Genomic DNA, 27,918 nt, shown 5'->3' with positions numbered 1-27,918 from the left:
CATAATGAAATAAATCAATACACTGGACACATCTAAAAAAGTATGTCTTCTTTCATATCACCAATTCATCACTTCTACAGAGGCATAATATAAATTTCACCATCAATAGCCACTGTGTTGATCATAGCCTTTGAAGTCTCACAATGTTGTTTTACTTTGCATTACTGTGATTGCCATAATAATTGTTCTTCTAGTTATTTTGCTTTATATCAGTTCCCATATCTTCCCCAAGTCTCTCTGAATTCTTCATATTTATCACTTTAAAAATATTCATTTTATTTTCAATTTATGGAATAAAGCAAGCATTTCTATAATATAATAAAAGATGAGTATCCACGAAACTACAAATCTATTATGTACAATTTGGTATTTCTTTTAAATATATAATACAATTACCATGTAAATTTCTTTTTTCCCCTTTTTTCTTCCCTCCCCATTCCACCCTAGGGATGACTAACATTAGACACAAATGGGGGGGGGGGGGTTTGTGTGCATACACACATACATATATAGATAATTACTCTATACAGAAGTCTCCTTATCAGTTCTTTCTCTGCATGCAGACAGTATCTTTCTTCATATGTCCTTTATTATTACTGGGGGTATTTTTAACACTTGAAATTACTTATTTGCTCAGTCATCCTTAAAACAATATTGCTATCCCTGATATATGATGATCTCTTGGTTCTGCTTATCTTGCTCTTCATTATTTCATGCAAGCCTTACCACATTTTTCTAGGATCATTGAGCTCATTATTTCCGATAGCACATCACAATCACATTCTACAACTTGTTCAGCCATCCCCCAACTGATAGGCACCCCTGCAATTTCCAATTCTTTGCCACCACAAAGAGAGTTGCTGTAAACATTTTAAAGTATATAGTTTCTTTTTCTTTTCCCCTAATCATCTGTGGAAATAGACCCATTAGCGTTATCGCTGGGTCAAAGGGTACAGGCAGTTTAATAATTCTTTGGGCATGATTCTAGATTGCTCTCCAAAATGGTTGTTCAGTTCACAATTTCACTAATAATGAATGTATCTCAATTTTTCCACATCCCCTCCACTTCTTAGCACAAACATTACATTATATTCATATACTATAATTTTTTTAGGCATTTCTCAACTAATGGCCACACATTTTGTTTCCCATTCTTTGCTAGCACAAGAGCTGCTATGATTTTTTTTTTTGTACATATAGGTCCTTTCCCTCTAGAAGTCTTGGATCTCTTTGGGGTATGTATACCTAGTAGTAGGTATAAATGAGGTAAATAAGAATATGCTTTTTAGTGACTTTGGGCTATTAATTCAAAACCATTTTGTAATATGGTTTTGTAATATGCAATACCAATGCATTAGTGACCTGTCCTACAGTTCCTATAATATTTGTTATTTTCTTCTTTTGTTATCATTGCCAATTGGACAGACATTGACATTGTCCATTTTGCTTATTAAAATGATTGTTTCTCTTATTTAATAAAGAATTATTCCTCCAGTCATAGTAGCAAACATAGCGAAACATAATCTCTTACACTTTCCTCCATTAAGTAAGAATGTGACCTTTTATATTTAGATCCATTTGGACCTTAGCAAGGCACATGGTGTAAGAACTAGACTAAACCTAATTTCTGCCAGACTGCTTTCGAATTTAATTCCTACCCCAACAGTTGGTATCCTTGGGTTTCTAAATACTACACTATATTCAACTGCTTCTGGGTTTACCTAGGATGTCCAATGATTAACTTTTCTATTTTTTAAACATTTCCCTTGAGATTCATCCTTGACCTTTTGTTTCTACCAATACATTAATAACTCTTTGGTACTTTAACTGATATAGTAGGAAATCTGCAGATCAGTTTCAAAGATTACGGCATTTGAGACTTGAAAAGGCCTTAGGAGATCATCTAGTCTAACTTAAACACAAAATGAACCCCTCTATAATATACCTGACACAAACAGACTGGTGCCCAGCTTCCAAAGAGGGGAAAACCCAACAGCTTTTTCAGATAAACTCTACATGATGAGAAATTTTTCCTGACATTTTGAGTCTGAATTTTCAACCTCCACCCAATGCTCCTGCTTCTGCTTTTTGAAGTCAAGTAAAACAAGCTGAATTATCTCTCTCCGTGAGACAACCTTTCAAATACTTGAAGCCAGCTGTTATATTCCTCCCAAGTCTTCACTTCCTCAGGCTGAACAGAACTAGTTCCAAATGATTCTCATTTTAAACAATCCAAGGCCTTTCATTACCTTGGTTGCCCTTCTCTGGACATTTACCAGCTTACTGATGTCCTTGTTAAGTGATGCCACACAGAACAAAATGCAAAATTCCAGATGAAATATAACAAGGCAAACTACAATAGTACTATAGGCAACACACTTTCTTCCATCTTAAACCTTTTCCTTTCTCACTCCTTCCATCTTCTTCTACTCATTTAATGATGATTCTTAGATCTATTTATCTAGCTCTAACCACCTCTGAAATCTCTGTACTCATATCTCCAATTGCTTATTAGACATCTTAATAACAATGAATGTTCCACAGATACCAAACTCAACACATTCAAAATGAAACCCATTATTTTTTCCCCTGACAGGCTCTCTTCTTTGGAACTTCCCTAATACTGGTAAGGGTACCACCATCCTCCTGGACACCCAGGCACAAAAGCTAGGCATCATCTTTGACTATGTTTTATCCCTTGTGTCCAATCTGTTCCCAAATCTTGTCAATTTAGCCTTCATAACATTCCTTACATATGCCTTCTTCTATCCTCTCACACTGATAACATCCTGGTACAGGCCTGTATCATCTCATGTCTGGAATACTGCAACAACCTACAGATGAGTTGGCCTGCACCAAGTTTCTCCCCACTCCAACTGATCTTCCATTCAGCTGTCAAATCGATCTTCTTAAGGTACAGATCTGAATATGTCACTCCCCAATTCAATAAAGTCTGTGGGCCCTCTTACACTTCCAGGTTCAAATATAAAATTCTCTATTGGGCATTTTAAGTTCTTTCATGACTTGGTCCACTCCTCCTTCTATAGTATTCTTTATACTCTGCTCCCCTTTACCTCCTCTGTGGTTTAGACACTCTAATCTACAGACTGAACACTTTCACTGGCTGTCCCCATGCTTGGAGTACTTTCTTCATCTTTACCTCCTAGCTTCCTTGAGGACTCGGTTAAAATTCTGCCTTCTACAAACAGCCTTTCATGATGCCCCTTAATTCTAGTGTCATCCTTCTATGACTAACTCCAGTCTATCCTGTATATACGTGTTTGTACATAAATGTTTGCATGTTGCTTCCCCCATGAGACCATGAGCTCCCTGAGAGCAGGGGCAACCTTTTGCTTCTCTTTGCAGCTCCAATACTTAGCATGTGGTAATAAATGCTTCCTGATTCTCTCATGAAGACTTGGTTATCTCTTGATAACATCACTTTCTGGCTAGTGGTTCCAGAGCAGATTGCACTTTCAGGCACACTTCTACTCCCACCTTTTAAATTCCTTGGCTTCTTTCTTACTGTTCCTTACATTAGACCTTCCATCTCTCAACGATGCTGGCTGTGCCCCATGCATGTGATTTTCTCCTTCCTCCTCTCTGCCTCTTGGCTTCCCTGGCTTCCTTCAATTCTCAACTTATCCCACTTTCCATAAAAAGCCTTTCCCAATTCCCCTTAATGCCAGTGCATCCCTTCTTTTGATTATCTCCAATCTTTCCTGACCATAGCTTGTTTGTATCTGGCTATTTGCGTGTTGCCTTCCCCTTGGAAAAAAGGGCTGTTTTTGGCCTTTCTTTTTATCATCAGCATTTAGTGTCTGGCACTTGATAAATGCTTAGTGGCTTGACTATTGCTTGGCTATTGACCCTGCTTCTGAAGCTATGCTGCCCCTCTTAATAGAGTCCAAGTTTGCATTAGTTTTTTGGGCTATAGAATCACCCTTCTAACTCACATAAAGCTATAAAGCCAGATTTTTTTCCCCTAAATAACTGCTGTCTCTCCATGCCTTCTCCATTTTAAATTTGAAAAGCTGATAATTTTGTATATGTCCAAGATTTTACATTTCTTCTACTAAATTTCATCTAACTAGATTCACCCCAATGGTCTAATCTGTAAAGATCTTTTTAGCCATTTACTGTGTTAGCCATCCCTCCCAGCTGGTGTCCTCAAAAATTCAATGAGCATAAGATCTCCACTGTTGAGGTACTCCACTGAAGACCTTCTATCACACTAATATTGAACCATTAACCAATGTTCTTTGAGTCTGGCCATTCAACCAGTTCCAAATCCATATGATTAAATTATTACCCAAACCACAATTGCCCATCTTCTCCTCAAGAAAAGTAATTTAAGAAAATGCTATCCAGAGTATTGCTTTAATCTAGTTCCCCATAGTAGGTCAGTGATCATGTCAAAAAAAAAAAAGCAAGTAAAGTTGGTTTCCTATTACCCATTCTTGCTGGCTTTTTTCAATCATTGGTTTCCTTTCTGCCCATTTGGCAAACATTTCTTTAATTGTCTGTTATATAATTACCCTAGAGATCAATGCCAAACACACTGATCTCTAATTTGTAAACTCTGTTCCCTTCCCATTTTTAAAAATTTAAAAATCAGGTTAATCAATAAAAATCTACTAAGAGCCTACTATGTGCCTGTCACTCTGCTAAGCACTAGGGATACCAAAAAAGGCAGAAGAGTCCCTGACTATAAAGGGCTCACACTCTAATAGGAAAAACAACAAACAAATACATACAAATAGGATAAATAGGAAATAACTGAAAGGGAAGGCACTGCAATTAAGAGGAATAGGGAAAGGACTTCTGTAGAAGATAGGATTTAGTTGGGACTTAAAGGATTCAGGGAAGTAAGTAGTCAGAATGGAGCAGGGAGAGCATTTCAGGCATGGAGGATGGTCAGAGAAAATGTTCAGAGCTGAGAGATGGAGTATCTTGTTTGTAAACGAGCCAGGAGGTCATTGGAAAGATAGGAGGGTAATCCGTCTATCTTATGAAGGATTCTGAACACCAAGAAAAAGTCAACATTTGTCCTTTTCTAATCTTGTGGTACACCTCTTCCATGTTCCAAAATCTAATCTGGGTCCGTAATCAATCATACCTGCAATCTTTCTGAGAACTAAAGGATGCAGTTTAGTTGACTCCTTGAAGGGAAGCAAAACACCTTACTTTTCTTGGGCATCACTCCCCTTAGTCATTTTTGTTTTTATCATTTCTAGTATAAAGTATAATTTATTTTGGCAGAGAAAGGAGCAACAAAATCAGAACTGAGTGGCTCATCCTTCACTGTATTGTCAGTTATTATAGTAGCAGCCAAAGGCAAAGGCCCTATGTCTTCTTTGATCCTACTTTTTCTCTTTCAAAATGTTTTTCAATTAACAAAAATTGGTTTTCTCTTCCTCTCATCTATGTTCTTTCCCCATCCCACAGTGGGACATGAAGAAAAAGAAAAACAAAACATTTGTTAGAAATATGCATAGTCAAGAAAAACAAATACCCATTTCGGCTATATATTTTTTAAAAAGTCTCATTCTGCATATTAGTCCAAGACCTTCTGTCAGGAGTTAGGTAGCATGCTTCAATCACTGCTGCTCTGGAATTATGTCTGGTTATTGAGTTGATCACAGTTCTTACAACTTTCAAAGTTATTTATTTTTACAGTTGTCACTGGATATGCTATACTCCTGCTTCTACTTCATTAATTCACAGAAGACTTGTTTTCTGTTACTACAAAAAGAACTTCCATAAATATCTTTGCACAAGCCCCTTTTCCTCTTTCTTTGATCTCTTTGGGCTATAGGTTCACTACTGATAAATTTTGTTTTTATATTATCTAAATGTTTTCTTCCCTTTACCCTACTCAAAGCTATCTTTTGTTATAGTCTTTTTTTTTTTGTTAAAAGAAAAAGGGGAAGTTGAAAAAAAAGTCAGTGAAACTGAGGGATACACTGAACAAATCTGACATCCTCCTTTCTGGACCCCTCTCACAGAGGTATCTTCGCATATCTCTTCTTTGGATCCACACCTGTCCTTTGTAATTTTGCCAGCTTTTCTTTAATCTACATTTTTTGGTGAGTTCTTGTGTATCCATATTTGAATATATGGACAAATCTCATTTTTGCTTATCAGAATTGTTCCCCTTTATTTTTTCAGAAATTCATTCTTAATTATCTCCTCTTCCTCCCCCTCAAATATCTGAGTAGCATCATTGTTTTTTATTATGCTGACATAGTATAATATATACCCAATCCCTCTCCAATTATTTACTCCTTCTGTTTCACATTTCTAGAATCCTATGCAAGCAGAGTATAAATTCTGAAAGCTCTTATCACATGAAAAAGATTTAAAAGCATGGGCCTAGCGTTCACTTGCAGATCCGTCGTTTGAGCAGCAATTTAGCTAAGTTCAGAAAGGTTCATCATCATATCTGTCACAGTGTGATGAACTTTTTTGTTCACAGTCATTCTTAAACGTCATCTACTAAACTGTAGGAGATCTGAGATCTGTATTGATGAGAGAAGTATCCACACTGACAAAATCAAGATCCTTGAAATGTTGATGCAGATACATCATCATCTAATACCACACTAACACCACATTACCTCTGTGATATACTAGAAAAAAGCCTTCTTTCAAAGATATTGTATGAAATCATCAATTTAAAAATGTTTTATAAATCAATCTACACTGATTAATTTGAAGTTATTTTAGTTATTTTTTTAAAAGTCCAAATCATAAGCTTACATGCTAGCTAAGTTAAAGTATGTTTACATGGAAAAACTAAATTCTAAATTATGTGTTAATAATGCCATGTACAGGATCTCTCATGGACTTCTCTCTTTACACTGTCTTTTCCCCATGATGGCTATCTTTATGCAGATGGACCCCCAAATCTATATATCTAGCTTTAATCTTCCCTATGTTTCAGTTCTGTCTCCCAACTTCATACTGTACTATGCTCAAAACTACACAAGTAATTTTCCTGTTAAATTTCACGTCACATTCTAATTTTTCTCCTTCTCCTGAGTGTACTATTAGTCTCTTGGGCTCTAAAAAAGTCACTTTGATTCTTTCTAGTACTGTAGATTTTGCCACCATCTCTTTTGAAGTGGTCTCCTCCATCCCCACTTGGGTCACATTCTCATCTACTTAATGCTTCCTAGAATGTAACCTTCACAAAGCTGGCAAAATCTTTCCTAAAGAATAGGTCTCACTATAGTTTCAGTGGTTCCCTATTATCTACAGGATAAAATATAAGCACATTAGTCATCATTCTTGTCTTCCACAGAAAGATGACAAAGGAAACCATAGTTTCACAGTCTCATGAGCTAGTTCAGATCCTAATTACCTCTTACCTAGGCTACTACAATAGCCTTTTAATTGACCTTATTATTGCTTCTAGTCTCTTCTCTTGCCAAACTATGCTCCACACATCTAACAAAATAATTTTTCTAAAGCATAGGTTTAATAATGTCACTCCCCTACTCAAGAATTTTCAGGAGTTCAAGGATAAAAGACAAACTGTGCGGCCTGATATTTAATGTCTATTACGGGCTCTTCCTATATTTCCAATATTGTTTCACAATTTTTCTTCATGAACTAAAATTTCCAAGGAATTAGACTACTTGCTGCTTCCCAGATCCATCATTTCTTCTATTTCATGGCTTTTATATGTTTAAATGTTTCAAGCTCCAGACAGAGTGCAAGAACTTTGATTAAAATGGACTTCTTTTGTCTTTCTATTCCCAATGCCTAGAAGAATGCCTGCTGAACTGAATGTAATACAGATCAGACTAGCATCAAACCAAAGGATCCTTGACTTAAGCTTTTCTAGGACTTAAATGGGTTTCATTAATTAACAAGTTCTTGATGTAGATTTTGAAGGGGTACATACTCATCTTTAAGTGATATGGTAAAGAATCAAATCATCCTTGGATGAGAATCAGAGATAAGCTGCTTCACCCACATGGCCTCTTACCTGAAAATGAAGAGGCTAGAGCAGATAAAAGCTCTGAAATTTCTTTATTATTATCATTTAAGCTACCAACATTATAGACTCAAGATGAGATATGTACATTTTTGCACATGGTCAATGTTGGAATTTGTTTTGCTTGACTCTGCATATTCTTTTCAATTGGGGGATAGCAGGGTGGAGCAGGAGTAAGAGAAAAGAAAAGCAGCTTTCAGTACAATGTTTCTCAACACTGGACTGGATAGTCTCTAAGAGGATCTCCCAACTCTAACATTCTGTAAGGCTATGATTTTGTTAGATATGTTACAACAGTAGGAAAAGCCTCCACAGGCAGAACACCATATACATTTTTGCTCTGTTGGTCACACTCATATACCATTTTAATGGACATAAACTGACATGTTGTTTTTTCATTAAAAGGATTCAGTAATAAAAATCTAAACAAAATTCTTACCTCTAAGAGAAAATCAGACCTCCCAGGGTCCATCATTAATAAATGCATTCCCCAAACTGGGTTAAGAAGTATGTTCATTAGCTATATTATAATAAGGGCGTCCGGAGATCTTATCTCAGGAAAGGAAGAAAACAAGAAACAAAGAGAGGAGCTAAGAAGATGTCCTAGGCTATGCTCTCATTTGTGTTAACAGTATACATTCTTATTTCGTAATATAGGGAACTAAAATCAGATCTTCCAGACTCTAATCCCAGCACTGTATCCATTGCACAAAGATGGAATCCAGAGCTGCAAGACAGACCAGGCTCCTGAGAGTGAAATACTGTTTGGGAGAAGGTAAGATCCTCTCCCCTCCCCCTTCACCACACTGTCTAGATCACTGGAGAAACAGAAGCACTAAGACATCATGCACCAAGAACACTGAAGATAGATGGGTGTGTAGAGACAGTCACCTCAAGGAGGAAAGTAACCCAGGATGTAGAGATAAGTGCCAAGTGCTATGGTCTCAACACAGTAGCAGATCCTGAGAGCTCAAGTGAGGGGCCTGCACACCAGACAACTGAAAAGGGGGAGTTCCATAAGAACTTTTAAAAGGGCCAAAGGCTCAAGTACCAAGACTTATGAGTTACCCCTTTGTCACATACTCTCTTACATGTGTGCTTACTATGTTAGTATTCTAAGTATGAGCCCACTCTTCCCACAAATCGATGCATATGTAATTGTGGAAAAGTACACTTCAGGTTCTGTGGGAGAAGATTTTGTATTTTTTTTGCCAAGTTTTTGCATCAGTTTTTGCCAAGCTCTTTTATTAAATAACTTTACCTGAAGCTACCTCTACTGTCTGATTGTTAAGCAGAAGCATGGCCATGGAGGGTGGAGAGAGAGGACCAGGAGTTGCAGTATTAAGAGGCAAATCTTACACATGTAATCTTAGGTAGCAGAAAGCTCTAACTATACAACATTTAAATCAAAGGACAAGTTAGCACATTCCAGAGTCAGGAAGGGGCTGTGGCTGGGCCTCATAATATAGGGGACAAAGTGACTATTATACAGCACGCTTCCATCAGACACTGATCTGTTGAAATTATTTCTCCAAAAGTGAAGTACAGGAGAAAGAAAGGACTATGAGGTAAAATGTACAAAGGCAGATAATTGGACAGAATAGGATATTCAAACTAGGTAGTTCAGGATTTTAACCCAGAGGGATATGGAGAAAATAAAAGGACAAGTAAGGGTACAGAATATGGAATAGAAAATAAAAATCATAAAAGAATGGAAAGTCAAAACCATCTAATGGAATGTGACTCAACAGTGTAGTGAGGAATGTAATGAAGTATTACTGCACTGTAAGAGAACAACAAACATAAAGAATATAAGGAAGTAAGGAAAAACTTAATGTGAGCTGATAGTGCAAAGCAAAGTGTGTAAAACTAGGAGGATAACATAAAAGAACAAAAACCCTCTCAGCAAACTGGAAGCTGGGTAATTATAATGACTAAGTTTGGCCCAAAAAAAGAGATATGAGAACAACCTCCCTCCTTTCTTTCAAGAGGTGGGGAACTACAAAAGCATAACACTGCATGTACTAATTAGTTTTGCTTAAGTGATTGCTTTTTTTCTTTTTAAAAAGAATGGCTTTCTGTGTAGGAGAAGGAAAAAAAGAGATATAATCAAGAATAATGAATTATACAGTTTATTTTGTCAGAATACTACAGCTAAACATTCATTTTTACTCTTCATCTGATAACAGCATTTGTTAAAAACTGGAAAGCAAAGACTATACCTGAGATAGCTGCCAAAATAAGCAACAATGTTTGGGTGTTTACAGTCTTTCATCATAATAATTTCTTGCTGCACAACTGCAAAGTCTTCACCTGAAAAAAAAAAAGGATGCATATTTAGCAGTTAATCAAAATAAGTTCCAAATGTCTATTAACTTCTAGAACATGTTCATTTTATTTTTTTAAATGACAGCGTCAGTCATGATAATTATTATCTGTCATGGTACAATTATGACTACATAAGTATGAGGTGAAACTATTTAGTATGTACCAAGGGAAGCTCTGAATTCGAATTATAAAAGGTAGACAGATAGATAAGCAGACAGACAACATTCACCTTACAGATAACACTGGGTATAGACAATTTTAACAATGTTCTCTTAAAAGATGAGATATAAATATTTTTAGCTAGCACATAAATTATGGCTCATCAGGATCTATATGCAATCAAGAAGCCTAAACTTGTGTAGAAAGGCTGCCAGATGGCCTGAGTATACAGGGTTGGCTTGTATTTCAGTGCCTTGTCCCCATTTCAATTGGTTTGGAATGCAAAATAGTCCAGTATTTGAGTCTCATTTTGTCAGTACTCAGTCTCTTCTCACTGCTCCCTCATGCCTAATTAGAATATGCCTTGTATTTTCCAAAGTAAAATCTGGCAGTCCTATAGTAGTATCATATGCTGTAGCTCCTAAATGAATACTTGAAAAGGGAGCAACAGAACTGATGAAAATGTAAATGTGGGCTAACTATATAGCACATTAAAAAAAAAATGGGAAAACATGGAATCAATCTTAAATGAAGTAGCTTTACTGATTTTAAAAGCTCTTTTAAGACTAGGAATAGCTTGATTAAGGGTGTATAGAAATAATTAGTATCAAAGGAAAACGTAGACCCTAAGTTTCAGCTTTCCAAATAAATACTCAAATCATTAATTAATAGGCTTGTGTTCAGGATGAAAGGTCTGGCAACCACTAGCTTTGGCTGCTTCCTGCTATATATGCTACTTCAAATTGGAGTAACACAATCATATGTTCTGTGAACCAGTACCTGAATCTACCTAATAGGTTGAGGAAATGGGGGGTTGGGAAGGAGAGGAGTATGTGAGGTGAGGAAAGTCCTCCTTTGAGATGCCATAAGTATCTGCTACAGGGAATAGCATAAAGTAGGTACAGTAGCTCAAGTTTTTACTCCCTGCCTAATGTGGGAATTCCAAATGAGCTTTTTGAAGGTTAAGGAGCACAAGATACATATTCGTCATTGCTTCAGAGAACCTAAAATGTTATTGAGTCAATATCCCTTATGGTTTCTATCTCCCATCTCTAAGGATTTCTAGATGTCTGTACACTAAGGCACAGCTGGAAATGTCAGGTCTTCTTAGAGTCAATCACATTTACACTATCCCTCACATCTTTTATGGTTATCCCTTTAAACGACAAAACACACTCTCAGATTTAGAAGGGACCTCAAAGGCCATCTAATTCAAACCACATCTGAATAAGACTCTTCTCTACAAGACACACAAAGAGAAGCTACCTAGCTTTTACATGAAGACTTCAAGTGAAGAGGAAGCTAATTTTCTTGAGGCATCCAATTCCATTTTTACATAGCTGCAGTTGTTAACAAGTGGTTTTGTTTTGTTAAATATCAAGCCCAAATCTGCATCCCTAACAGGGAGGCAAACTTACTAACTTAGATGTTAAAATGTTTTATTTGATAACAGTAATCAGAAGGTTACTGAAGTTATCTATTCTTATATTTATCAAGGAATCTTGCAGAATCTTATATTTGTAAAGAAGATACCTTGTTGAAGGACAGCTCTTCTAATAAATGGTCAAAGGATATGAATAGGCAGAAGAAAGAAATGAAAGCAAAGATATCTTGTTGAAAGATAGCTCTTCTAATAAATGGTCCAAGGATACGCATAGGCAGAAGAAAGAAATGAAAGCTATCAATAGTCATAAAAAAGGCTCGGAATCAGTAAGAATTAGAGAAATGCTCATTAAAACAACTCTGAGATACCACCTCACACCCTTCAGATTGGTTAAATGACAAAAAAGAAAACTGACAAACTGTGGACAAGATGTGGAAAAACTGAGACAGTAACTGCACTGTTGGTGGAATTGTGAACTAGTCCAACCATTGTGGAAAACAATTTGGCACTACACCTTCTATAAAACTGTGCATACCTTTGACCCAGAAATACTACTTCTAGGTCTATATCCCAAAGAGATGAAAAAAAAAGGGGGGTGGGGTGGGGGAAGGACTTAAACATACAAAAATATTTATAGGGCCACTCTACCAACAATGTGTTGGTTGCTCTTTTTGTGGCGGCAAAGAATTGCCCATCAATTAGGGAATAGCTGAAGAAGCTCTGCTAAATGATTGTGATGTCATACTACTGTTATAGAAAAAAAAAGGCAATGAACAGGAAAAATCTGAAAAGATTTATATGAACCAATGCAAAGTGAAGCAGGCAGAACCAGGAGAACACTGTAGGCAGTAGCAGCAACAGTGAAACAATGATCAACTGTGAAAGCACAGGAAGCCAGTTCTTACTTTATTTCTCTTTTATGCCACACAGAATGACCTCTGTAACAGAAAGAACAGAAGGCAAATGGCTAAACAGAAAACGATACTAAGATAAGTAAGAAGATAGGTGGCCATCTGGCCCAGATAAACTACTGGATGATCCTACTAAACTATTATCAACCATTTTCTAAAAATCTTGGAGAATGAAAGTTTCTACAGGTCTAGAGAAGAGTGACCAGTTTTTTTTTTTTTTAAATGAAGAGAACAGAGTATACAAAAGCCAGGATGCTTGATTTGGGTTCCTGGTAAAAATCTGGAATGAATTTTATCCTCAAAAAAAAAAAAAAATCTTATTTTATGTTGTACATGATTGCACGTATATAATCTATATAAATTGCTTACCATTTTAAGGAGAAGGGAAAGAAGGGAGAAAATTTAGAAATCTAAATTTCATTTTAAAAATGAATGTTAAAATCGTCTTAACATGTAATTGGAAAAAAATACTAAAATACTAATAAAATGAACATAAATAAATAAAATACTATTTAAAAGGAAAAAAAATCTTATCATTACTGATAAACTGCCTTCATTTCTAAATATATCCTTCCTTCCCCTACCAGAAGAATCACCACTTAAAACAAAATAAAGGGGGTGGAGGGAAGAGCCAAAAAAAATTCACCAAATACATCAACCACATCTACAATATTGCACATGGTCCCAAAACCTCTGCAAGAAAAAGGGAGTAAGATACATTTCTTCAACTCTTTTCTAGGGCCAAGTTTTCTTCATTATAATTACACAGCATTTAGTTTCAGGGTTTTTTTTTTCATTTACATCAGTTATTGATATATTACTTTCCTGATTCTGCTTACTTTTTATCAGTTCATATAAGTTCTCCCATATTTCTCTGAATTTCTATTTGTAGTTTCTTATGGAACATTATAATCATACCACAGTTTGTCTAGTCATTCTCCAATCAGCAACCATCTACTTTGTTTCTAGTTCTTTACTACCAAAAAAACCAAAAGATGCTATGAATATTTTAGCATATGAAATTTTTTTTTCTGAGGAGCATATGCTTAAGTAGAGGAATTTATGAGAAAAGAGTATAGACATGTTAATCACTTTCTAGATATAACTAAAGAATGCTTTCCAGAATGGTTAAACTAATCTACAACTCCACCAATAGTGTGTTAGTATGCCTATTTTTTCCCCACAAACTCTTCAATAATATTTTTATTCTTTAAAATCCTTTCCAATTTGTTGAGTATGAAGTGGAACTTCAAAGTTGTTATGATGTGCATTTCTTGTATTATAAATGATTTGGAGTAACTTTTCAAATGGTAGTTAACGGTTTCCAATTCCCAGGAGGATCATTTATTCATATTTATTTTACCACTTATCTGTTGAGGGATCTCTATTCTTATATATTTGTGTTAATTCTCTAAACATCTCGAATATCAGTCCTTGTCAAAGATATTTGATGTAAATATTTTTCTCGGTTGATGCTTTTCTCTTTTTATCCTAGCTACATTGTTTGTATTTGTGCAAAAGCCTTTGAATTTTATGTGTTCAAAATTGCTTTTTTCTTTTGTGCTCTTGAACAAATTATTAAAAAGACAGTGAGTATGGTAAAAGGAAGTTATCATCATAAAAAGCCATGCTTGATTTATCAAGAACAGGTCATGTCAGACTAACCTTATTTTCTTTTTGAAAAGGTTATATTAAACTGGTAAGATCAAGGAGAGGCCATAAGTATGGTATAGCCAGATTTTAGCATAGAGTTTATGTTTTGAGAAAAAGATAGGGAGATGTGGGCAAGCCAATAGTACACCTAAATTGATTTTGAAATGGTTGGATGATTAGAATTAGGTCAAAGTCAACATGAAAAGGTATTTCTAAAGTAGTGGCCTAGAGATCTGTTCTTGGTCCTATGTTGTTTAAAATTTTTATTAAAATTTTGGATAAAAGGCATAGACAGTATGCTTGCTCAACCTGCAGAAGACACAATACCAGAAAAGAACAGATAACACGCTGAATTAATCTGGATCCAAAAAAGCCTGGACAGGTTAGAATATTGGGCTGGATCTAACAAGATGCACTTCATCATTAAGGATGAATAGCTTGACAAAGGCATGATGGGAGACATGAAATATAATCAGAGGGCAGTGAACTGAGAGCTAAATTAATCAATAGTGTGATATGGCAGCCTGCTGTTTGTTTCCCTTCCTGTCCTGCTACCTCCACCTCACCCCAAACCGAAACAAACTATTGCAATCTTGGTTTGCTTTAAGAGAAGCCTAGTTTCTACATGATAGTACCACTCTACTTTCCTCTGGTCAGAAAACATCCTAAATAGTGTGTTCAGTTCTAAGCTCTATAGCTTAAGAAAGATCTTAAGAGGAAGGATAAGGGCAAGCAACATAGTGAAAAAATCTCGAATCCTGTTGGTGCCTGTCTCCACAAAATGCTTTCTGATTCCAAGCCCAACATCCTCATCTCCCTTTCACTGGATGCTTTAGGTCTGATATGTGAGCAAATTTCATCTTATTTTACCAGGGCCCAGATTTTCCCCTAATATCTTTAAATAGACACAGACACAGACACAGACACAGACGCAGACATACATACACACACACACACACACACACACACACACACACACACACAGACAGCAAACCATGAGTCTACTTCTATCAACTATGTTTGAATATCGCTTGTCTATTCCTGTTTATTCCCATCTAATACCCCTATCAAGGGTAGATTTGCTATATGCATTAATTATTCACATAAAAAATTATAAATTAGCTAAGAAAGTATGTATACTGGTTGGCAGTCATTAATGTTCTCTTAATTGCTTTTTGGTACAATAAAACTGAAAATAAAGCAAGGAGGGTCTCCAGGATGTTGGGTATTCATCTTGTGATGAATTTATGGAAGGATATGGAAAACAGTACCACAAAATGTACAGATAAGGTTTTAAATGAATCTGAATCTGCTTCATGGAAAGGAATGAAAGACCACAGATGTATCTGGGCAAAATACTATTAACTAATATTCATAAAATGCTTTAACATTTGCAAAGCACTTCAGGCAAAATACTACTAACTGATATTTATAAAATGCTTTAACATTTGCAAAGCACTTTAGGAACATTCTCAGTTGAGAATCAAAACAAACCTGCAGTAGCTATTAAATTCTTATTTTAGAGATGAGGAATCTTTTTATGACTAAAGTTGTAAAAAAATAAAACAAGATTAAGTCCTTAGTGCCAATATAAAATGAGCATACTACTTGATGACGTATCCCAAGTAGAATACTCTCACCCAAACTCATCCCTCCTCCAAACTTTATCTTTAAAGTCACCCAAATTCAGAGACCTGATAGTCCATTCTGACTTTTCCCTACCCCCCGAATGTAGCCAGTTAGCCTGGTCTTGTATACTTCACCTCTACAACAACCTTCACATCCATCCACTTCTCTCCATTCTCATAACCACCACCTAGCTGAATACCACACTGCCTCTTGCCTGGACAATTACAATAACGTCCAACTGGTCTTCCCTAGTCAATACTTATTCTCCATATAGCTACCAAACTAGCTAAGATGTATGACACTATATGCCAAGGTCATCCTTTCTGATACTGGCTGCATTTTCTTATATCTCCACCCTCCCCCGCCAGTTCCACCCCAACACTCATTGATCTTTGTCGCCTACTGCCACTTCTCAATGCCATCATTAAACAATCTGAGTGTATCTGAGGTTCACTCTAACCAGATTTATCATCCAAGACACTGATGACTAGTATCTACCGACTGTTCATATTTCTCTCTTCTTACACCATGATTTAGTACTTGGCTCATTCCATTCCAACTCTTCAGTATAAATACTGAAATCACCCACATCCAGATCTGTGGATAGGGGAAGGATTATTGAGTAAATAAGAGATAGAGTCACAGAGATTAAAATTGATATTTGATCATAAAAATTTTAAAGTTTTTTATAAAAATAAATGCAACTAAGAGGAAAACCAGTAACTGAGAAAAATCCCATTAGCAAGTTTCTTTGATAAAGATTCATTTACATAAGGAATGAATTCAAATTTATGAAAAGAACTATTCAACGGCTAAATGATCAAAAAATACAAACAGGAGTTTCTCAAGGGAAGAAAATGAAGTTCTCAATAACAATTTTTAAAAATGTTCCAAATTACTAACAATTAGAGAAATGCAAATTTTAAAACTCTGAGGTTCTACTTCACATCCTTCAGAACACCAAAGTTATTTCCCCCCTCTCCCTTGCCAATGACAAACATTGGGGAGGCTAAAGGAAAACAGGCACATGGAGGCAACACTGAGGTAGCTATGAATTGGTCTAGCCATTCTGGGAAGCAATTTGGAACTATATCCCTAGATTCCCAAGTGTCCTTACAGTTTGATTCAGTAAAAGAAAAGAAAAGGTCCTAGATATACAAAAGATATACCAAAGAAAGAAGAAAAGATCCTAGATATGCAAAGATATTTATAGCAGCTCTTTTTGTGGTAGCAAAGCACTGAAAATTAAAGGGCTACCCATCTATTGAGGAATGGCTGGACAAATTTTGCTATATGAATGTATCTGAATACTACTGGGCTGCAAGAAATGGTAAAAGGGGATGGCTTCAGAAAAACCTAAGACACAACACAATGATCATTCATAATTCCGGAGCATCAATAATTAAGAATATGAAAAATGCTGTGCATTTCCTGACATAGATGACAGACTAAAAATACGTAGAATAAGAGAGATACTTTTGGACATGGCCACTCTAGAAGTTTGTTTTGTTTGATTATGCATATTTGTTAGAAGGGTTTTCTTTTTCTTTTTTTTTTTTTCAAATACCTGACTGATCAAAGAATCAACTGGATTTATTCTGTGAAAATAGCTTGGGCTACTCATCTCAGATATGTGGAAATTGCATTCACATACCTACCCTTCTTCATGTCTCTTTTCTATGGTTAGGACATAGGGATTTCATATAGGTAAAGCAAGAAACTTATTTTAATTAAATGTCTAGTAAATGTCACTTATCTTTTAACCTGTATGCCTGTATTGGTATCATTCAAAATAATTTCTAAGCTCCGTATTATTACTGCAGAAACAATGAATGGAATTAACAGTAATTCAGTAATAAATGGCTGAGTTCCCAGAGCTGTGATTCTCTCAAACAAACCTCAATTATTATTTCAAAGTGCCAAAGTACAATGAAATAAACAAGATTCAACTGTTGAATTCTAAAGAATAAGAAATGTGGTTTATGTAATTACAATAAACAATTAAAATATTTATTCTAAAACTATCATCATTATCCTTCTTCAATTATTTTTGTGTTTCCAGAAAAATCTTTCAATTCTAATGTAGCATACAAATGACAAAAAAAACCTGGAATTCATATAGGGAAGGATTAAATGTTAATAATTTCAAGGAGTCACAAAAGCAAGAAAGGTAAAGTTCATTTAGTCCAGTGCTGTCCAAGCAAAATCAAGAGAGTGAAGAGGAGGGCTCCCAGCACACTGGGCTGAAGAAAACACAAACAAAAGTCACATTGATTGAGAAGTTATAAATTAGACTGCACTGGAGGGCACAGCCATATTAATGATATCACAGATCCATGGAAACACGTAACACCTAATCCAAATTCTAAAATAGTGCAAAACATACATGACTAATTTTTATCTACTAGATTTACCTAATTTCCCATGATCAAAACTTTCACATATACTTGACGATTGAGTGCCAGGGGTGGTGAACCTGTGGCCTCAAGGCCACATGCAGCCCTCCAAGTCATCAAATGTGGCCCTTTGACTGAATCCAAACTTCACAGAACAAATTTCCCTGTTCTGTAAAACTTGGACTCAGTCAAAAGGCTGTACCCAAGTACCTATAAGGCCACATGTGGCCTGGAGGCCCACAGGTTCCCCACCCCTGCACTGTTCCCTCAGTTAATCACCAAGTCCAACAATGCTAGAATCCATTCCATCCCTCTCTGTTGCTGCTATAATCACCTTTTTACAAGTTTGAACGTGATAATCCAATAGGTCCTGCTTCCACGGTCTCTTCCTTCAATTCATTCATCTTATCACCACAAGATAACACTTTTTTTATGAACGAATAGGTCTAACCATGGAATACTTCTGCTCAGAAATCTTTTGTGCTTCTCTCCTACGTAAAGTTCAAGGTGTTTTGTTTGGCATTCCAGGCCCTCCCAAAAAAAGGAGTTAAACCTACCCTTCCAGCTTTATTTCATATTCCTTTCTATGTACCTTGCTCTTGCCAAATTAGGCCATTATTATCATGGTGTGTCTTTTCAAATTAATCTCAAATAAAATCTACTCAAAGAAGCTTCCTGATGTCCAGTTGGTAAGGAGACTCCTCCCTCAAGCCTTCCTTTGCATTTCTTATATATTATTTTGTATTACCGTTACCTGTTTATATGTCTATATATTTACGTGTCATATAGTATAATTTCAGTGAGGTTGGGGAACTCTGTCCTACCTAAACATCATCTCCTACCAGTACCTAGCATACTGCTCTGTACATGGTGGGAACGAACAAATACCATTTGTACTTTGTTAGATGATTTCACAGGAAGAGTATAGCTTTTCAAGAAGAACATATGATTCTAATTATTCAAATAATAACTTTGGTGGATATATAAAATTCCCACTGAGATAATGAAGCAATTCTTAGTCAAGTGAAAACTAGTTTTTAATAAGTTTAAGATGAGGCAGAACTGTGTTGGATTCAAGAGTTAGAAGGATGAATTTTAACTCTTAATTAATAGCAAGCTGACAGCCAACCTGTCTAGGCTTTTGTTTTCTTTCTCTAAGGTCACTTCCAATTCTAAATATAAGCAGCTGATGGTGCAGTTAAGAGAGGAGTGAAGTTAGGAAGACCTGAGATCAGACCTGTGTGATGCAGGGTAAGTCACTGTAAAATGGGGATGATAACGTCTCTCACCTTTCAGAGTCATTGTTAGGATAAAAGGAATTAATGTTTATAAAGTTCTTTGGGCAGCTAGCCAGCATAGTAGATACAATGCTGGGTCTGGAGTCAGGAAGACTCATCTTCCTGAGTTCAAATATGGTTTTATACACTTACTAGCTGTGTGACTCTGGGCAAGTCACTTAATCCTGCTTGCCTCAGTTTCCTCATCTATAAAAATGAGCTGGAGAAGGAAATGGCAAGTTGCTCCAGTATCTTTGCTAAGAAAATCCCAAATGTGGTCACAATGAATGGGACATGACTGAAAAACAACTGGACAAAAAGTACTTTACAAACTTTAAAGCACTATAGAAATTCTAGCTATTATTATTACTATTAGAAAATACATGATCTTAAAGGTTATGAAAAAGTTGTTTCCTGAGGCTAAAGTAAAAAAGACTTCAATGATCCAGATCACCTATCATCAGTACATCCAATGACTAAAGATTATATTCAGTTCAATCAAATTGTCACAATTCACAACAATTAACTTTTTTTTTAAAAAATCATTCTTATGGAACCATTTGTTCTATATGTTATTGGCAGTGTCATATCTAATACAATGGAGTACCTAAAATTTGCAGTCAAGCTGATTTCTGATTTTTAAATGGACTTAAGACATATGGGCTACATATTACCAGGGCAATGTTTTACATAAAAAGCAGATTCTAAACAGGTGAATTGTGTTTTGACAAATATCATTTTTATGCTCAATTTTCCCTACTAGCTAAGATATTAGATAATGAACATGTCAATGCAGATGCAGTTTCAAAATCTAACAGAAACAACTGGTGATAATGAAATTCTCTCTGCTTTGGACTTTGCTACATTTTAAGGAAATGATATCTCAGTACTTCAATACTTGTATAATGCCTTACACTTTACAAAATAATTTCACAGATATCTTATTTGATCTTAACAAAAAAGACAGGGGATTATACAGAAAAAACTTCACATAATACAAGACAAACATCATTACAAAGTTGCTAACTCAACAATTCTATCAATTGCCCATTTAGAAGACTATTCTGCTACAGTTTATGCCTATTGTAATACTGTATTTAACAATTTACATATACCCAATGATAGGTAGAACCTTACTGTTATAGATAAGGAAACTATAGCTTAAAGGTTCTCCCTAAAATTAATCTAATGCCATTCCTACTGCTTCACTGCCACATTTTAATGCTTAGAGCACGGAATAGCTTAACACGCTACGACTACAAAGCTTCAGTACTATTATTTTATTACACATTTCATTTATTCTGTACTGAATATGCCCCTTCCACATGCTTACCATCCTCTGCCACTGAACAATTAAAAAATAAAATCCTCATAAAAATATGCATAGTCCAGCAAAACAAATTCCTACCATAAAAATGTATGTCTCAGTCTACATTTTAGTCCATCATCTCTTTGGCAGGAGGGGAGCAGCATGCTTGATGAAACTTTCCTCCTCTGGAAACATGGTGTGATGACAAGCAAAGCAGGATTTTTTTTTGCTGTTTTTGTTGTAGTGTAATCAAGTGTCTCTGATTCAAGCTTGCCTTTATCAACCAAGAGTCTTTACTAGGAGTAAAATATAGAAACAAGAGTTTCTTCGACTAGAAAGGGTATATGTATTTGTATTGTTAATTATTTTAATGTGATTAACTTTTTATCACATTAAAATAATTAACAATACAAATACATATACATCATAAAATACACAAATACATAATAATCATACAGAATAAACATACACAAATACATTTCCATTTACCTAAATGCAATAAAACTTCATGGATGCACCCTTGCAGCAAACATTGGCATCTGATAGACTATGTGATTGTAAGAAGAGACAGACAAAATGTGAGAGTGACAAAGGCAATATGTAGCGCAGAGTGCTGAACTGATCATAGGCTTATCCTTTCCTTGCATTCATCAAAAGTGCTGCCCCAAGGCAAAATGACTACCAGAAGAATTAACATCAACAAATTAGAGCTCTTCTCTGAGCGTGAACAGTCTGTTGCAGACTTGGAGGGAAAGTTAAGCCAACACACAGCTGGCAACAGTGGAGCAGAAAAGGAGTGGGCAGCGTTCAGAGATTTGGTGTACAGCCCTGCATTTGCTCATTTACGTCAGAACACTCACAAACACCAAGACTGGTTTGATGAAAATGATGGGGAAATTCAGAAGCTGCTAAATGCAAAACAAGAACTCCACAGGATACACCAGCAGGATAGTTCATCTACCTTTAAGAAGGCGGCACTTAATTCCATCAAAAGTAAAGCACAAGCAAAGCTTAGAGAGATGTAGAATTCCTGGCTCAGTAAGAAGGCAGATGAAATTCAGTTTTATGCTGATAGTAACACTCCAAAGTACTTTCATGATTTCCGGAAAGCTATTTATGGACCAAAAACCTATGGTACATCACAACAACTCAATGCTGACAGAATCACACTGATTAGTGATAAGGACATGATCCTAGAGAGATGGGCTGAAGACTTCCATAGTGTTCCAGAACGTTATCAGTCAATGCTAAGGGCATTGACCATTTACCTCAGGTTCAAGTCAAATCCTCCTTAGCTGAACTTCCAACTGAAGAAGAGATTTTGAGGGCCATTAGGCTCCTTTCATGTGGCAAAGTACCTGGTGCTCATTCAAATTCAGCTGAGATGTACAAGGCAGTGGGACCACTGCTCACACAAAAGCTGACTGAAATTTTCCAGGTTATATGGCAAAGGAGGTTATACCCCAGGAGTTCCAAGGATGCCTCCATCGTCCAGCTCTATAAAGGTAAAGGAAATAGATTGTCCAGCGACAATCACAGGGCGAGGATCTCTCTCTTAGTCACTGCTGGCAAAACTCTTGCTAGAGTCCTCCCTAACAGGCTGATCTTCCATCTGGAAGATGGTCATCTACCTGAGAGCCAATGTGGCTTCAGACAGCGCTGAGGAACAATTAATATGGTATTTGCTGCCTGACAACTCCAGGAGAAATGCCAGGAGCAGAATAGAGGACTATATACAACATTTGTAGATATGACCAAGGCCTTTGGCACTTAGTCATGAGGGCTTATGGAAAATTATGTCAAAATTTAGTTGTCCAGAAGTTCAACAGCATTGTACATCAATTTCTTGATGGCATGTCTGCCCAGGTTCTGGATGGTGGACAATGCTCTCGTGCCTTCCCAGTCACCAATGGAGTGAAACAGGACTGTGTGCTTGCACCCATGCTTTTCAGCATGATGTTTTCAGCCATGCTGTCAAAAGCTTTCAATGAGGATGAACACAGCATCAAGATCAACTACTGTACTGATGGTAAGTTCTTCAATTTGAAATGGCTATAAGCCAAGACCAAAGTGGAGGGAGTGTTGGTGCATGATTTTCTGTTTGCAGATGACTGTGCACTCAATGCAGCCTCTGAAGCTGAAATGCAACAAAGTATGGATCAATTCTCTGCAGCCTGTGCTAATTTTGGCCTAATAACTAACAGCAAGAAAATACAAGTGCTCCATCAGCCACCACCACACCATCCATATGTGGAACCATCAGTTACAACAAATGGAGGAGTTTTGAATGCTGTGGATAAGTTCACTCATCTTGATAGTGTACTTTCCAGGGATGGGGACATTGATAATGAGATTGATGCACACATGGCAAAATGTATGCTTGCCAAAAAGACTCTTTTTTGGAGAACTCACATGGGGCAGGTGATTACATGGTGGTCAGAAGAAGCGACAAGGACACTCTCAAAGTCTCTCTCAAGAACTTTGGGTTTGACTGTGCAATGTGGGAGACACTGGCACAGGACCATTCAGCAAGGGGTGCCCACATCTGAAAAGGTACTGTGCTCTATGAGCAAAGCACAATTGAAACAGCTCAAAGGAAATGTAGGATGTGAAAATTTGGAGTAACCACCCCAAATGTTCACACAGACTATCTGTGCCCAATCTGTGATTGAGCATTCCAAGCTCATATTGGTCTGATCAGCCACAGTTGTACACATTGAAACTTCACTTTATTATAGTTTTGTCATTTTGGTCCTCTTCAAGAATGAAGGAGGACAACAACCAACCAACCCATGTGGATTTAATCTTGGTACATATGATGTGAGGTGTTGATTTATACCTAATTTCTTCAAGATAGCTTTCTAGTTTTTCCTCAAGTTTTTGTAAAACAGTAGCTTTGACTCCAGTAATGGGAGTCTTTGGGTTAATTAAACATTATGATAAAGTTAAAGTGCTGATTTGTTGTGTTTGTCCTTTGTTCTCAAAGAGGACTATAATATTAAGATGATGATATGACTTGAGTGAGACAGTGTGCATGGCCATCAACCTCACTTTCTTTTCCAGAGCCATCTGAGTCCAGTGGCCTGATATTCATCAGGATGGCTAGAGATGGCCCAGGATGCAATGTGAGAGCCTGGCCCTTCAGGCTAAGGTCTTATCACATTCTCACTTTAAGTAAGATATACCCAGAGTCAGTCCAGTGATTTTAAAATTTTCTTTCCTTGATCTGTTTTTCATATGAGATGTCTAATATTACAGTGGGTTTATGCCTTTGTGCTCATTGAGTACCAAATCATTTTAATGATTACTGCAGTATAGCATAATTTAAGAACTAGTATTGTTAGGTCCTCTTCTTTCCCATTTTTAAAAACTTATTTCCCTTGAAATTCTTGACCTTTCATTCCTCTGTTTGTTCCTCTGTATAAATTTCATCATTTTTTTAGTTATATAATATAATCCTTTGGTAGTCTGGTATGGCACTGAATAAGTTAAAGTTAGATAATGCTGTCATTTCTTTTGTACTGACTTAATCTACCCATGACAAATTAACATTTCATAAATTGTTTATGTCTATATTTCTGCAAAGAGGGTGTTTTAGTTTTATTCATACAGTTTCTAGGTGTCATGGTAGACAGACTGCTAGATATTTTGTACATTCTGTATTTATCTTGAATGGAGTTTCATTTTTTATCTCTTCCTTAATGTTTTGTTGGTAATAAAAAGAAATACTGGTGATTTACAAGTTTATTTTATATCCTGTAAGTGTTCTGAATTTATTCTTTCAATGAGTTTCAGCTGACTCTTCAGGGTTTTCTAAATAAGTTACATCATCTGTAAAAGGGGATAATATTGCTTCCTCTTTGCCTATGCTTATTCTTTCATTTTTTTTTTTTTTTGGTCTTACTGCTACAGCTAATATCTCTGGCCTCACGTTAAGCAGGAGTGGTAACAATGGACACCACTATTTTACTCCTAATTTTAATAGAAAAGTTTCTATCTTTTTGTCCATATATTTGTTTGTTCTTGATTTTAAATAGACATTATTTATTACATTAAAGACAGCCTCATTTTTGTCAAAAGTCTTTTCATTACCTATTGAGACAATTGCATCTGTTTTAAAAATTTTTCCATATAATTTACATTTTTTCCATTTTGAGAATGATTTTAGATTTAAAAAAATTAATGGCTTTTGTTTTCCCAACTGGTTATCTTTTAATCTTAATGATATCATTTAATAGAATATTTGGGCTTTCAGGCTGAAGTTTTCTCTTAGGAGTAAATATTAGAAGCCAACATCAGAGAAAGTATAATGCTACATAGGACTTAGTAAACCATTTTGTTGGAATTGACATAAAGAATTACTACAAACACTAAATTTCATGTTAAAGATCATTAGCACCTAAGGAGGCTTTCCTCTTAATGTAATCAGAAGAACTAAAGATGACAGATGCCCAGCACACAGACAGTTGTTTGAAGCTCACATGAGCATACAGATATGACTTTATCTGTAAAAGGTAATGTATGAATAGTAACAGCACTCTCTCCACAGGTAGTTGTGAGGATAAAATGACATAATATTTGTAAAACACTTAGCATAATGCTTGGCACATATCAGGTGTTTAAAAAATGATTGTTCCCTTTCCTCCTCACTCCTCCAAAATGGAAGTCCAACATCTGGATTATTTTTTATGTCCCTTTCCCAAATTTTGGAATAAAAGCTAACGAACAATAAAAACAGCAAATTATGGACAACTAAGTTGCCTTACTCACTAGAATGAATGTTACTGGAACACAGAAACTACTGTTTTTTCTTTGTATCCCAGGCTATGAGACCTGTGCTTGGCACGTGATAATCACTAAATGTCTGATGATTAATTGAACCAGATAAAGAGAGAAAAAACAAGAGTCCTTCTTCTTGAGAGCAGGGGCTGTGCTTCCCAGGACCACTCCCTATAACATGGGTAAAGGAGAAATTGAGATCCCAAGAGTACAGCACTCATTAACAGGGGATGGGAGTTTGAGAGCAGAGAAGAGGCATGAAAGGTCCAAAATGATAATAATACAGCAAGATGAAAAGTCAAAGAAGGAAAGGGCAATCAACAGAAGAGGCTACTGGACTTCTGTTGTCAAAAGTTCATCACTAGGTTCCCATTTCCTCTTTCATGAAATAATATAACTGGGAACAATGTCCCTTGGAAGAACTTCCAACAAGACATAAAAGGTAAAGTAAGGCAAGGGAGAGTGCTCTAATAGAACCAACAAGTGTGACTGTTAAGAATAAAGAACAAAGCTTTTATTTCTCGTCCCAACCAATAAGAGGGTCATAATGAGTACAAAGAAGGACTTTTGAAGTATAAAAGTTTCCTGCTAAAATTCTGCCTTCCACAAGCTTGTTTTGACCCCTTAATGCTAATGCCTCCCCTCTACGACTATCTCCAATTTCTTCTGTGTATAGTTTGTACACAGTTGTTTGCTTGTTTCCCCCATTAGACTGAGAGGTCTTGAGAACAGGGATTATCTTTTGAGCACAGTGTCTGGCACAAAGTAAGTAGTTAATAAGTGCTTATTGAATGACAAAGGTCATAAATGTGATAACAGCTGAAAGAAAATACAAGAAAAAGATAGTAAGAAGGAAGGATATAGAATTACTTATATGTAGCAGATCTTGGAAAAGAACATGAAACAGTTATGTCATCAAAAATGAAATCATGGGGGTAGAGATGGAGGGAAAGGATTCAATATTATACTCTGAACTGAAAAAGGGAAGGGTAAAAAGAGAAAATAGCACTAAAAGTAAACTATGATTTTTCTGATTTAGCTGGGGAAGGGGAGACTGGAAGGAGACAGGGATCAGATTAACATAAGCAAAACAAACCTCAAAGACTAAGTTCTGGTTTAAAAAAAAAGACTAATAAATATAATAAAAATACATTTTATTTATATAAACCTATATTTATACAAATATATCTACATAAATAAAATGATGAAAACAACGTGAAAAAAAGCAAGGAGATCAGTTAATATTTAAAGAAATTACTTTTGACTTTCTTGGAAAGACAAATACTGAAGCTGAAGTTTAAATTCTTTGTGAAGACAGGACTCACTGGAAAAGACTCCAATGCCGAAAAAGATCGAAGGCAAAAGGAGGAGACAGTGGAGGATGAAATGGATAGATAATATCACGGAAACAATAAACATGAGCTTGGACAGACTTTGGGAGATAGTGGAGGAGTGCTAGTCCTTGAGGTCATGTACAGTGGGGCACAACTGAACAACAAAGAATAATATAAAGAAGCCTTCACTCTTTGGGCAGGTGGATGGCAGAGTGGCTAGAGCATTCAGGAAGACTCATGCTCATGAGTTCAAATGTTACCCCTGACATTTACTAGCTATGTGACCCTGGGCAAGTCACTTAACCCTATTTGCCTCTGTTCCTATCTATAAAAAGAGCTGGAGAATGAAATGGTAAACTATTCCAGTATCTTTGCCAAGAAAACCCCCAATGGGGTCATAAAGATTGAGATAAAACTTAAAAATGACTAAAAAGAGAATAGGAAGATAGGTAGACTACAACATTCATGTAATGTGTAGGTCCACATTGTTAGCAGAAGACTATAAAGCAAAAGCTACTTGTCCACTGTCCTGATCCTGTTCCTTGTTGAGAAGAGGGATTAGTAAGTATTTATGGGAACTCAGAAAGGGGTAGGTTATAGCTTTAAAAGTCAAAGCAAGCACTCACAATAAAGAAGCCAAGATTCCTGCAGAATTGGGCTAGGTTAATTAAGCACTTTGACTTTTGAGAAGGTGTGTGTGTGTGTGTGTGTGTGTGTGTGTGTGTGTGTACATATGTTATGTATACATATGTGT

General features: G+C 36.1%; 1 protein-coding gene across 5 annotated transcripts in view; it reads right to left on the bottom strand.

Moving 5' to 3' along the window:
- Positions 1 to 27,918, bottom strand: part of MAP4K3 (mitogen-activated protein kinase kinase kinase kinase 3) — a 191,158-nt gene that overhangs the window by 93,170 nt on the left and 70,070 nt on the right. For all 5 annotated transcript variants that reach the window (XM_072635804.1, XM_072635807.1, XM_072635806.1 and 2 more), the window contains one exon: positions 10,228 to 10,318. In XM_072635804.1, coding sequence (XP_072491905.1) covers positions 10,228 to 10,318 — 91 coding nt within the window. The remainder of the gene's footprint in view (positions 1 to 10,227; positions 10,319 to 27,918) is intronic.

Source organism: Notamacropus eugenii, chromosome 1, assembly GCF_028372415.1.
Source record: "Notamacropus eugenii isolate mMacEug1 chromosome 1, mMacEug1.pri_v2, whole genome shotgun sequence".
Lineage (NCBI taxonomy): Eukaryota > Metazoa > Chordata > Mammalia > Diprotodontia > Macropodidae > Notamacropus > Notamacropus eugenii.
Note: the sequence above shows the minus strand (reverse complement) of the source record. Positions and strands in the feature narration are given on the sequence as shown.